This window comes from Protomyctophum bolini (genome assembly GCF_963924005.1).
Source record: "Protomyctophum bolini genome assembly, chromosome: 18".
Classification (NCBI taxonomy): domain Eukaryota; kingdom Metazoa; phylum Chordata; class Actinopteri; order Myctophiformes; family Myctophidae; genus Protomyctophum; species Protomyctophum bolini.
The window spans coordinates 387,193-401,697 of record NC_137879.1 but is presented as its reverse complement, the minus strand read 5'-3'; the positions used below and the strand labels follow the sequence as shown (position 1 = coordinate 401,697).

The following is a 14,505-nucleotide window of genomic DNA, read 5'->3' as shown; positions in this document are numbered from 1 at the left end:
GTTAATTCGTTATTTTTAGTTAGTCAGTTATTTTGCATGTGTTTAATATTAAATTACACAACATGGTTAATTTATATTAATATTATTATATTAATATTAAATAATTTACTCCATAACGTGAGGAACAGTTGCGACCGGAGGTCCGGAACCAATGGAAGTGAACTGTGTTTCCGTCTCCGGGGGGAGCGCATTGTAACGGGCACGACGACAGAAGCACTTCCGGGTGAGAGTTCGTTCATGTTGTTCAGCACGTGAGGATCAGCGTGTTGACTTCATTAATGTTATTAAACTATAATATTAGTTATTATCGTCTAATTACCGCGTGGAGAGCAGAGCAGAGCGCCACCACGTGGACACAGTGAACCGTAAGGTCTTTATATCAACTCTGTGTTACAACTCCTTATTCACTGTTTAATGTTGTTGTAACTGTTACAACTCTATAAACTGTTTAATGTTTAATGTATGCCTTTGCCTTTCTTTTATCTCTCCATTACTTTAATATTATTATTAGTAGTAGTAGGAGTAGGAGTAGGAGTAGTATTAACTATCTCTGGTCCATATAGCGAAGTACCATCATGTTAATTCTCTTGATATTATATATATTATATATATATTCATATTATCAACACTAAGTTTAATGACACCACATCGAAATTAAATATTTCCAACCTTTATTTCTTCTTAGAAACGAAGCCAACTATCTCCCAGTCAGTCAGTCAGAGTTAGGAGTCTGAACTCATGATGTGTAGCCCTAGTGTTCTGCTACAAGCCCTAGATTAGAATGTCTCTGTTGTTCCATACAGTAGGTACAGTATAGACTTGCAGGAGAACGGCGGCATGAATGTGATAAATGCTTTATATTTACTCACCCATTAAATAATTCCAAAGACGTGGAGTGAGGTATTGTCCTCCATTGTTTCATATTTATGTGAAAGTTCTGGCACAAAACGTGTATTTAGTCAAATATCTCCACTTTTTCACGACCTGCACCCGGACGGCTTTCTCTCCGGACGAGGGCCCGGAATGACAGCTGGACTGAATTAATCAAAACTTCCTCCAATCATCACAAACGTCATCACCAATTATTGACCAGGGAAGCACAAATGTTTGGGTCACACAATTGGCAGGTGCCTTGTGATAGGACTTGGTCAATTGGTGATGACGTAATCAACAGGAATTGTTAGTAAATTAAGTCCATTGTTCATTCCGGGCCCTCGCCCGGAGAGAAAGCCGTCCGGGTGCAGCTCGTGAAAAAGTGGAGATATTTGACTAAATAAACGTTTTGTGCCATATAGTGATGCGCGGGCCGGCCCGTTGCCCGCAGGTTGTCCCGCGGGGCGGGCGGGTCAAGGTTCCCCCTCCCAAAAGGAGAAAGAAAAGCATTCCGGTACACCTGCTCTCCTGTGTCTACTGTCTACTCCAGCTGAAACCATCAGCTTGTTGTTCATCAATGTGTTGCTGATGAAAGGGCGCTTTAGCCCCTGCCTTTTTGACCATTTGGAGAAAAGTGCCCTCTCCGTTCCGAGGCTCTGAACCTCGACCGTCATCAGCGCAATACATCTGCACCCAGTCTTTCTTCATTGAGCGCGGTGCTGTGTGGGCGTGCACAGTGCGCTGCACACACACAATTACAGCAGATCTACAAGCTCACAACGCGTCGCGAGCTTGTAGAGCAGCTATTTTGTATGTGCGGTACCACCGCCGCGCAACGAAGTTGAAGTAGCCCTGGCTAGTATACACAATCAAAACTAAAATGAGCACAGGAGATTAATTCATTTCGAGCGGAGTACACTGCTGCAGTGAAGTGAACCGCTCTGTCATAGTATACTGTAAACACTAGTACCAGAACTTAACCCTAACCCTGTCATAGTATACTGTAAACACTAGTACCAGAACTTAACCCTAACCCTGTCATAGTATACTCTAAACACTAGTACCAGAACTTAATCCTAACCCTGTCATAGTATACTGTAAACACTAGTACCAGAACTTAACCCTAACCCTGTCATAGTATACTGTAAACACTAGTACCAGAACTTAACCCTAACCCTGTCATAGTATACTGTAAACACTAGTACCAGAACTTAACCCTAACCCTGTCATAGTATACTCTAAACACTAGTACCAGAACTTAATCCTAACCCTGTCATAGTATACTGTAAACACTAGTACCAGAACTTAACCCTAACCCTGTCATAGTATACTGTAAACACTAGTACCAGAACTTAACCCTAACCCTGTCATAGTATACTCTAAACACTAGTACCAGAACTTAACCCTAACCCTGTCATAGTATACTGTAAACACTAGTACCAGAACTTAACCCTAACCCTGTCATAGTATACTGTAAACACTAGTACCAGAACTTAACCCTAACCCTGTCATAGTATACTCTAAACACTAGTACCAGAACTTAATCCTAACCCTGTCATAGTATACTGTAAACACTAGTACCAGAACTTAACCCTAACCCTGTCATAGTATACTGTAAACACTAGTACCAGAACTTAACCCTAACCCTGTCATAGTATACTGTAAACACTAGTACCAGAACTTAACCCTAACCCTGTCATAGTATACTGTAAACACTAGTACCAGAACTTAACCCTAACCCTGTCATAGTATACTGTAAACACTAGTACCAGAACTTAACCCTAACCCTGTCATAGTATACTGTAAACACTAGTACCAGAACTTAACCCTAACCCTGTCATAGTATACTGTAAGTCCACTATAGTAGTCCACTATAGCTGAATATAGGCCTCAAAAACCTCTCTCTGACACTTTATGCTCTTCTAAATGTTTTGTATTCTAAGACACGTTAGGAGTCCAAAGTACTAGTGGTTCTAAATGTTTTATTTGCAAAGACCTCCTTAAGTACAGATCTGTTATGGTCATTCATGCGTTTCTGGTAATATTATTATATTATTGTCCACTCATTTTGCATGTGTTGCTTTGCTTTTAGCTTCCACGGCATTTGTTTCAATTTTTATTTTTGTTTACTCTCAGCTGTCAATCATCATGGAGGCCGGGCCTAAAGAACAGAACAAGCGTCATCAGCATCGCCACAGCGGGCCGAAAGCAGAGAAGAAGAAGACCAGGAAGCAGGAAGCTGTGCCGGAGGAGAGCGATGCGCGGAAACGGAACCCGAAAGCGTTCGCTGTGCAGAGCGCCGTGCGCATGAAGAAGACCTTCCATAGGTAACACATCCATCTCTACTATACATACATATACATTTATATACGCTTGAAGCCGGAACCCAGCTTTTAAAAGCTGCGTCAAAGAAGTCCCAGACCCACAGGAACGCGCCCAGAGTTACCATGTGGGGGTCCCCGGGGGGGGGGGGGTCCCCGGAACATCCAGACCCCCAGGAACGCGCCCAGGGGGCCGAGCCGGTTCCGGCATGCCGCCCCGCGTCCGAAGCGGTTGAGAAATGACAGAGTTACCGTGTGGGGGTCCCTCTACTGTACCCTCTACTGCAGGGGTCGGCAACCGTAGGCACGCGTGCCAGCGATGGCACGCAGGGTGGTTTTCTGGGAGAATCTTTTTTCTTAAATTATTTATTTTTATTTAATTTTAATTATAATAATTATTTTATATTTATTAAATGAATTGCAAGTCCCCTTGCATGTGCATGTTGTAAAATAAATTATACCTTCTGCAGTATTCATGCCGATGTGCTGCTCACCTATATGCGACGCATTGTGAGCTTGTAGATCGGCTGTTTTCAACTCACGGAGCGGGGCTGTTAACATTACGTCATATTCACAGGACGCCGGTGTGTGTGCGACTGCACTCATGTTGTTGTCGCTCCGTGTGAGAGAACATTACAAAGATGGCTAAAAAGGCCAAATTAGATTCCCGAGCATTCCAGCCCACATGGAGAGATGAATATGGATTTGTTCAGCAGCAAGATCGTGCTGTCTGCGTTGAATGTTGTGTGTCGGACGTCAAGCGTTAAGCGTCACTTTGAAACTAGACACGAAAAATCTTTCAAAGATACGGCAGACAAGACGGAGGCAATAAAAATAGCTTTATCCACTTACGACAAGCAAAGCAACACACTGAAAGCTTTTTCCACTGCTTAACACCACGGCACTGAAGCAAGTTATCTTCATGCCCACTGCATCGCAAAACGTGGTAAGCCATTCACTGACGGTGAATACATCAAAGAGGCATTCCAGTTAAGTGCAGATGCTTTGTTTGATGGCTTGCCAAATAAAGAGACAATCAAGTCCAGAATACCAGAAGCGAACGCAGCTCGTACATATTTGGGTTTTGGACGTATAGCTGCTTTGGGGACTCCTTATATGGTTATGGCTGAGTCATGGTGACGTGACAGCTGCGGGACAGACAGACACACAGACAGACACACACACAGACATGATCTGCTAGGTCTCATAGTAAGTGCTCATTGCATTCGCAATCACTGCGTTCGCAAAAATAAATCCCCACGTCTGCCAGAACAGTCCAGCGACGCATAGAAGAAATGGCAGAAGATGTTAATTCACAGCAAACTGCTGTGTTGAAAGATGCCACTGTGTTTAGTGTTGCACTTGATGAGAGCGTGGATATAAATGACATATGCCACGTTTGGCAGTAATGACAAAATTCTGTGATTCGACTGTAAGAGAAGAACTTTGCTGCTTAAAACCAATGCCCGACACAACAAAAGGTGCCGATGTAGCAAAGGTGTTTATTGATCATGGAACGAGGGGTTGATATCAAAAAGATATTTGCAGTGACAACAGACGGCGCTGCTGCCATGACTGGGAAAAACATAGGAGCTGTCAAATTGATTTAACCCATAACTGTTCTAATGTGGAAATATGCATGACATGTAGAAACACAAAATGGACAATAAAATATGTGGAAACCGTGGAAATGTACTATTGACTAAGGGAATTTATTACTATGGCACTGTACTGTAATGTACTGTCACTGTACTGTACTGGCACACCCGAAATCACCATATATACAGTTAATATGTGCGTGTATGTTTGTGTGTGTGTTAGGTTGCGCACAGGTGGTGAAAAACAACCATGCTGTTTTCGTGCTAAGACAAAGCCAGACACACACACACACACACACACACACACACACACACACACAGGGTTAGGGTTAACCCTAACCCTTCGTAAGGGAGTGATTGCACCACTCAAAACAAATATGAATAGAGCTGGCAGAACGCACTGAAAAGTCCAAGTTAGTAACGTTCGCTCTGAAAGCACATTTTCACGATTTTTCATAAAATAGCAGAACTACAAGCTCATAGCGTGAAAAGAAAGAAAGAAAGTTACTATGTTTACCCAGGGTAACTGCACTAAGCTCAATAAGGCTAAGAGTATTAATTTGATGTATTTCAGATCTCAGGACATTAAGGCTAAGAGTATTAATTTGATGTATTTCAGATCTCAGGACATTCAGGCTAAGAGTATTAATTTGATGTATTTCAGATCTCAGGACATTAAGGCTAAGAGTATTAATGTGATGTATTTCAGATCTCAGGACATTAAGGCTAAGAAGCATCACATCCCAGTCGTAGACCGCAGCGTGCTCGACCCTCCTCCCATCGTGGTGGTCGTGGTCGGACCTCCCAAGGTGGGGAAGTCCACCCTGATTCGCTGCCTGATCAGAAACTTCACGAGGACGAAGCTGGGCGACATGTGTGGGCCAGTCACCATCGTCTCAGGTAAGATGATTGACAGGTGTGTGGACCAATCACCTTCCATGTTTTTAGAGATAACAAGTTGTTGAACACCCTGGACAACGCTCCACACGTCTTGTCAAAACTTGCCTGTTGTAACTCCCTCCTCACTGGCCTACCGGCATGTGCACTTAAACCTCTCCAACTGATCCAAAATGCCGCAGCTCGCTTGGTCTTCAATAGGCATGCCCACGGTTTACCGAATTTCGGTAATACCGCGACAGTAACAGCCACAGTGTTGATACCGTGAGATTTCAGAGTTTACGGTATTTTAATAAAGCGTCGGTGGGTGGCGCATGCTGCTCATATGCAGTTCAACTCCACTCGCAGACTCAGGCAAAACATTTAATTTCACCACACAGCTGCAGTAGATTGAAAAGTTGCTTCCTACCTTTGAGTTAGTGTTGCTGAAAGACACCCACATCCAATTGTATATTCCATATTTCCATATGTACTACCGGTACTAACTAAGTGTGAACTGTCAACACGGCACACAGAGTTGTGAGCATATGCAGTTTACACACTAGCTCTGCTACAGTGTGCAGGGTACATAGATAGATTTTAGATAGATAGATTTATTTATTTTTGTGTCATGCACCAAAGGCGCCCAGCCCACATGGGCTTACAGGACACACCATATCATTACATTCAATATTGCATTGTGTACAATGAACAGATATGTTTTGTTGATATTCCCTTTCTTTTTTTTTTTTCTTTCTTTTTTTTTTACACAAACATTTTACACAAACAAAGCAAAAGTACCTTTCCTAAAACAAAATTCCAGTTTTTCATAGTCCTCCAACCAGAAAAAGTCAGCACAGATGGTTGTCATTTTACAAAATAATACATGTCTTAATTCTTCATGGGCAGTAAAACAAAAGATGAATTTAATTTTCAATTTATTTTAAATCACACACTAGACAGACTCTGTCCTCCTCAGGAGTACCAATGAATCTACCCGTTTCTAAAGCTAATGGTAAGGTCCCAGAATGCAGCTGTGCACAAAAAGATCTCTGACTTTTGGATATATTTTGTGTAACATAAGGATCAGGGCCATAATTATTTTTAATAAGACGATATGTTCTTAGTTTTGGTTTGTACCATAATTCAACGGCCCAACTCTCCTTATACCCAAGGAACATACAGTTCTGTATTTCATGAATATTACAGCGTAGTCTATTTAAATAAATAAATGATGAATTATTCTTAAAGAATAGAGACTTTACTTCATTTGCCCAGGGGTAACCATTAGAAATGTCCCAGTTAAAAATATTTTTGGTCAGTCTGTCATCGGACATATTATCTATCTATTATAATATCTATATAAGTCTATTCCAAAGTCTCAACATCTCACTTTTGTGTCTGATATTACATGGTTTATGGTACACATACCATAAACGGCCATTAGGGGGAGCCATAGTACAGTGTAATACAGTGAGGAATAGCTATTGATTCATTGATTGAATACTTTATTGGCAGAAATGTAATCAGTACAGGGTACAGTCAAACACATCTCTCTGAAAACAGCCAGTCTTGTTTCCATTCAGGTCCTGGGTAATCATGACATGACAAATGATCACAAAAGGTCAACTTGTTTTTATTTATTTTTGGTTATCAATACCGGCACCGTACCGTACTGTAAATTCTCATACCGTGGCATGCCTAGTCTTCAACCAGCCCAAATTCTCACATGTCACATGTCGTCATGGCTGCCATCTTGCCAGCAAGGTGCTACCTAGGTGCAACTTCCCATAGTCAGCCCATCCATCCAAACAGAAAAGTCCCATTTAATTGTATTAAATAACGTCAAACTCACCAACATTGCAGGTGTAGGGAAAGCTTGAATTATCGTCTTACTTACTGGCATGTTTACTTTTGTATTGGAGATTATGTAATGGGTATTGTAATTTTGCTGTAAATATTATTAGAATGTATCATTTGTTGTATTTGATTGGTTGTTTTTTAAACTATAGTGTCACTGCATTTCTTTGAAAAGTCTCCTGTGGACAAGTGGTGAAAACTAGCTAACACACTGTAAACAATACATCTACTATCAGTTTCATAAAAATCCACTGTAGACATTAGTTATGAGCTACTCAAGAAATTCCTTGCAGATTCCTTGCAAGTGTCAGAGTTTGGAAGCGCTCGTTATCAGTAAAGCTACCTCCTGCTGCCTCCTGCATTATGTGTGTACCAAACAGGTGGTGCACATGGGCTGTTGAGTGATAGTCAACGAGCGCTTCCAAACTCTGGATTAAGAGCGTCTGATAAATGTCTATAATGTAAATTGTATATATCGGGGACCTTAGTGTCGACAACCTGTATGTTATATGTTCATATGTTCATGTTCATATCATATTGTAATATTTAATAGATTTTATATATCGTATCATATTGTAATATTTTAATATTTTCTATATATCGTATCATATTGTATTATTTTAATATTTTTTATATATCGTATCATATTGTAATATTGTAATATTTTTTATATATCGTATCATATTGTAATATTGTAATATATATGATATGATATTATATGTTTCTCAGGTAAGAAGAGACGTCTGACGTTCATCGAATGCAGCAACGACATAAACACTATGATCGACCTCGCCAAGGTGGCTGATCTGGTGAGTTTAATTATGTAACTATATTCGTAGACTCTTCTCCCTTCTCTAAAACACCCTGGACAACGCTCCACACGACCCAGACTCTTCTCCCTTCTATAAAACACCCTGGACAACGCTCCACACGTCCCAGACTCTTCTCCCTTCTCTAAAACACCCTGGACAACGCTCCACACGACCCAGACTCTTCTCCCTTCTCTGAAACACCCTGGACAACGCTCCACACGACCCAGACTCTTCTCCCTTCTCTAAAACACCCTGGACAACGCTCCACACGTCCCAGACTCTTCTCCCTTCTATAAAACACCCTGGACAACACTCCACACGTCCCAGACTCTTCTCCCTTCTCTAAAACACCCTGGACAATGCTCCACACGTCCCAGACTCTTCTCCCTTCTCTAAAACACCCTGGACAACGCTCCACACATCCCAGACTCTTCTCCCTTTTCTAGAACACCCTGGACAACGCTCCACACGTCCCAGACTCTTCTCCCTTCTCTAAAACACCCTGGACAACGCTCCACACGTCCCAGACTCTTCTCCCTTCTCTAAAACACCCTGGACAACGCTCCACACGTCCCAGACTCTTCTCCCTTCTCTAAGGTCACATTCTCACCTAATACTTCGGTAGACTCGAATGCGTATGGGCGGGGATTTTGGGATTCTTGCATATTTAATTGCCTGCGGTTTGCCTTCACACTGTCATGATCCGCAGCAATTGGAAACGCAGCAGGGGGGACCTTTATCAATGTGTTCCATTCATAAACTAGCCTACACAGTGAAATGATAAATCTATGGTGATACAATTATACTCATTACGTGCATATGTGTCGTGCCGTCTGGGACTGCCCCCCCCTCTCTCTCGCTCTCTCACTATAAGCACGCAGCCACGCACTGTTCTTTTGGGCATGGAGGCACAGCGCTGAGCGCACTGATATAACAGACAGCAGCGCAAAATGTTTACAAGTTTATCGAGATGAAAGTTCCTACTCCCCACTAGTCCCCACACAGTGCAGCACTCCATGTTTACGGCACGCACAGACAGACAGAATATTCTGTAGGCTATAATACTATTACACTGCACTGCAGTGTTTGTGTTTTCTTAAGCAATTGATTAATGTACTCGTCCTCATTTCGATCAGGGCTTCAGTCTCCACTCTCCTCATTCGACCACGTCTATCCACGGTAACGAGACATCTTTGCGCTGCGTAAAATATGCCTTCTCCGTCTCCAACTGTGTTCAGCTCCTCACCCGCCACATTGTTTGCTTCATTTCCTTTATTTGCTGCGGATTGCATTCACACCTGCACCGAATCGTAGTCAAGCGCGATTGGAAGCAAAGCGAAACCCCCGTTTTTGCTCAGAGTAAAATGCGGTTCTTTGCTGAAAGAAAGAGCCTTCACACCTGCCAAACGAAGCGCACTTTCTGAAAATGCGCAGCAGGATTCGTTTTAATCGCAGCAAAGCTCTCTGGTGAGAATGCGACCTAAAACACCCTGGACAACGCTCCACACGTCCCAGACTCTTCTCCCTTCTCTAAAACACCCTGGACAACGCTCCACACGACCCAGACTCTTCTCTGAAACACCCTGGACAACGCTCCACACGACCCAGACTCTTCTCCCTTCTCTGAAACACCCTGGCTCAATACGGTGCTCATTATCAATCCGAATTAACGACCTCCATCGCTAGTGATAACAGTAATGTGTTCCTAATGTTTAGTTCTAACGTGTTCAGGTCCTCATGCTGATCGACGCCAGCTTTGGCTTCGAGATGGAGACGTTTGAGTTCCTGAACATCTGCCAGGTGCACGGCTTCCCGAGGATCATGGGAGTTCTGACTCACCTGGACTCCTTCAAGAACAACAAGCAGCTTCAGAAGACCAAGAAACGTCTCAAACATCGCTTCTGGACAGAGGTCTACCAGGTGAATTAAATAGCAGATATACAAGCTTCTGGACAGAGGTCTACCAGGTGAATTAAATAGCAGATATACAAGCTTCTGGACAGAGGTCTACCAGGTGAAATAAATGGCAGACATACAAGCACTTGTATGGTTGGATCAGACATACCTTTGGTGGCTTTGAAAGCCAGCATCAGAGTTTTGTACTCTGGTTGTATTGGTCACAGAGAGATCCTTATATTTAACAATTTAACAAGATAAATTGTTGGCACACCAACAATAAATAAATGGCGTAAAAAGAATGAATAATACAATCTGTAGTCTATAATATATATGTGTGTGTGTGTGTGTGTGTGTGTGTGTGTGTGTGTGTGTGTGTGTGTGTGTGTGTGCGTGCGTGCAGAGCCTGTCTACTCCTCCGGTGTTACACACAGCTATACATCTCCTTTTTTTTCATTATTTTTTTTATCCTTTATTTACCAGCGTAGTAGCTGAGCACAGGTGCTCATTTTCAGCAACACCCTGCACAGAGAAACACACACATTAAAACCTGGGAGCTGACCAGTACAACTGTCAGTACTGTACTGTTGTACTGACCAGTACAACTGTCAGTACTGTACTGTTTTACTGACCAGTAAAACCACAGTCTGATACTGCAACCTTTCGGCAACAGTCCTTACAACCGTGCATTTATAGATAGATGTTTATATAAATATTGCTAAGCTGTTCTACCTGTCAGGGATGGTTCATATATATATATATTATAATGTTTATATAAATATTATAATGTTTACATTAATATATTTCAGGGAGCTAAGCTGTTCTACCTCTCAGGGATGGTTCATGGAGAATACCAGAACCAGGAAGTGAAGAATCTGGGTCGTTTCATCTCTGTGATGAAGTTCAGACCTCTGGTGTGGCAGACCTCTCACCCTTATGTCCTCGCTGACAGGTTGGTTAACTATTATAACTATTTTAACTAGTTTAACAACCAGACCTCTCACCCTTATGTCCTCGCTGACAGGTTGGTTAACTATTATAACTATTTTAACTAGTTTAACAACCAGACCTCTCACCCTTATGTCCTCGCTGACAGGTTGGTTAACTATTATAACTATTTTAACTAGTTTAACAACCAGACATCTCACCCTTATGTCCTCGCTGACAGGTTGGTTAACTATTATAACTATTTTAACTAGTTTAACAACCAGACATCTCACCCTTATGTCCTCGCTGACAGGTTGGTTAACTATTATAACTATTTTAACTAGTTTAACAACCAGACATCTCACCCTTATGTCCTCGCTGACAGGTTGGTTAACTATTATCTCTCTCACTAATGTCCGTCTGTCTCTCTCTCTCTCTCTCTCTCTCTCTCTCTCTGTGTGTACTAAATCAAATCAAATCAAACTTTATTTGTATAGCACATTTACATGGACCGAGGTGGAACCAAAGTGCATAATAACATACACAGAGGGGGATAGAATATAGCATTATTTCAATGTGTAAGAGAGCAACAGCAGAACACGGGAACATCGTACATGGGTAGACTTACATTAAATCGATAAGAGTAAAAATGTGTCTTTAAAAGGGATTTAAAGACCGTCAACGACCGAGCAGAGCGAATAATAATAATAATAATAATAAAACTTTATTTGTATAGCACCTTTCATGACATGAAATGCAGCTCAAAGTGCTTTACAGAGCAATGGAGAGTAAAAAAGAAAAGCAAGGCAACGACATAAAAAAAAAACAAGCAGTAATGCAATACAGTGAGGACATGAATAACAAAAAATAAAAGATCAATTAAAAGCAATGTTGTAGAATGTGGAGCGGCGGGGCGTTCCAGAGGTCAATGTTGTATAATGTGGAGCGGCGGGGCGTTCAGGAGGTCAATGTTGTAGAATGTGGAGCGGCGGGGCGTTCCAGAGGTCAATGTTGTATAATGTGGAGCGGCGGGGCGTTCCAGAGGTCGGGACCGGCCACGGTTCTCCTCTGTGTGTCAGGCACAATCAGGAGACACTGATTGGCCGATCTCAGGGCTCTTGTTGGGACACAGGGAGTGATCAATTCAGCTAAATATGGACAGGTCATTTTGGGCTTTAAAAACAAACACTAAAATCTTAAAATCAATTCTGAAGCGGGTATAGGGATTGGCTTGTGGAGCCTGTTATCGGGTATAGGGGTTGGCTTGTGGAATAAAGCGTACTAATGTCTCTCTATCGGTCTCTCTCTCTCGCTCTCTCTGTACTAATGTCTCTCTCTCTCTCTCTCTCTGTGTACTAATGTCTCTATCGCTCTCTCTCTCTCTCTCTCTCTCTCTCTCTCTGTGTGTGTGTACTAATGTCTCTCTATCGGTCTCTCTCCCTCAGAATGGAGGATCTGACTGATCCAGAGAAACTCCGTGTGGATCCTAAGTGTGATCGTACGGTGTGTCTGTACGGCTACCTGCGAGGGACATACATGAAGAACAGAGGACAGGTGCACATCCCAGGTACGGCCTCATGGGGGCGCTGAAGTCTCCTGTAGAATAAATAACATTATTGCGAATGCAGTGAGCACTTACTATGAGACCTAGCAGATCATGTCTGTGCGTGCGTGTGTCCCCCCTTTGTGCCCATATATGGAGCTACCTCCAAATATGGAGTGTGTTGCATCATGTCTGTCTGTCTGTCTGTGTGTCCGTGTGTCACGCTTTTGTGCCCATATATGGAGCTGCTTTGGGGACTCCTTATATGGTTATGGCTGAGTCATGGTGACAACTTAAATATGTACGAGCTGCGTTCGCTTCCCACGTTTGCGCGTCTTACTGGTTTATATATAATATCATTTATTCTACAGGAGACTTCAGATTAATATAATGTCATTTATTCTATAGGAGACTTCAGATTAATATAATGGTATTTATTCTACAGGAGACTTCAGATTAATATAATGTAATTTATTCTACAGGAGACTTCAGATTAATATAATGTCATTTATTCTACAGGAGACTTCAGATTAATATAATGTTATTTATTCTACAGGATACTTCAGATTAATATAATGTCATTTATTCTACAGGAGACTTCAGATTAATATAATGTTATTTATTCTACAGGAGACTTCAGATTAATATAATGTCATTTATTCTATAGGAGACTTCAGATTAATATAATGTTATTTATTCTATAGGAGACTTCAGATTAATATAATGTTATTTATTCTTTAGGAGACTTCAGATTAATATAATGTAATTTATTCTACAGGAGACTTCAGATTAATATAATGGTATTTATTAGTGGTGTCAAAAAATATCGATATGAATCGATAATCGATTTTAACATTAACGATGCGACTACATCGATGCACGTGTGTCTGGATCGGTCAAAATAGCGCCTGCATCGGACGTTGGTTCGATCCTAAAGCTGCGAATCGATATAATTCAACTAACTGCGGGAAAAACACAGATGTACAAGCCCAAAGCGCTGTGCATTGCGACGGGTAGATAGCTTGTAGATCTGCTACTTCCAGCGCAGGACAGGCGCATGCTTATGATGACGCTCTATATGCATCAGCAGCCAGCAACAACAGACGAGCACTATAGCAGCATGAACCACTCGTTGTCAGACGGAATACACACGCAGATACGAGTCACGACACAGCATTATTGCACATCTGTGCTTTGCCTTTCATCCACGCTTCTATAGCCTTTTCATTTCATTTCCCATCCACGGGCACAAGCAACGTGATATCAACAGCTTCCACCCGATCTGGATGGTCGTGTTGTTTCTGACGAGGGTAGCAACTAGTTAGCATGGGAGCTAACATTAGTTTAACTCTGGTCCATATCGTTAGAAGGAGTCCTCCTTAATAACTCTATGGTCCATTCGTTCCCCAACCCTCACACTCGATGCTGCGTTTACACAGGCAGACACAAAGACGAATGGGAATATCATTTGGAGCAGGCCGAGCAGCTACTGTACACGTCTGTTTGCATCGACAGTATGACTGTATCGTTGCGTCTGGTTTCACTGTCCACAGCAGGCAGACCTGTCAAAACAATGCACTTCCCAAAGCTCAGAGATATGCCACCACCTATAAATTCAAACCCAAAATGTCTTTCCCCAGCTATCTCATTCCACTTTCATTTATTTTATTCCATAGTCTCTCTTATAAAGTTGTTTTTATTCGTTTTCTAATGTTCCCCTTGAAAAGCGTCTAAAAAGTACTCAGAGAAGCATTATATAAATAATAATATTATCACTATTATTATTACTACTTTTTGAA

The 14,505-nt window shown here is 41.9% G+C and overlaps 1 protein-coding gene across 3 annotated transcripts in view; it reads left to right on the top strand.

The window, feature by feature from the left end:
• Positions 1-229: 229 nt before the first annotated feature.
• The window catches only part of bms1 (BMS1 ribosome biogenesis factor), a 68,661-nt gene continuing 54,385 nt past the window's right edge, over positions 230-14,505 (top strand). For 2 of the 3 annotated variants that reach the window (XM_080788546.1, XM_080788548.1), the window contains exons 1-7: positions 230-365; positions 3,010-3,200; positions 5,502-5,692; positions 8,258-8,337; positions 10,072-10,260; positions 11,046-11,188; positions 12,609-12,730. In XM_080788546.1, the coding sequence (XP_080644672.1) occupies positions 3,022-3,200; positions 5,502-5,692; positions 8,258-8,337; positions 10,072-10,260; positions 11,046-11,188; positions 12,609-12,730 (904 nt within the window). In that variant the 5' untranslated portion in view covers positions 230-365; positions 3,010-3,021. Of the gene's footprint in view, positions 371-3,009; positions 3,201-5,501; positions 5,693-8,257; positions 8,338-10,071; positions 10,261-11,045; positions 11,189-12,608; positions 12,731-14,505 lie in introns of all 3 variants that reach the window. The other variant, XM_080788547.1, reaches the window with a different exon arrangement.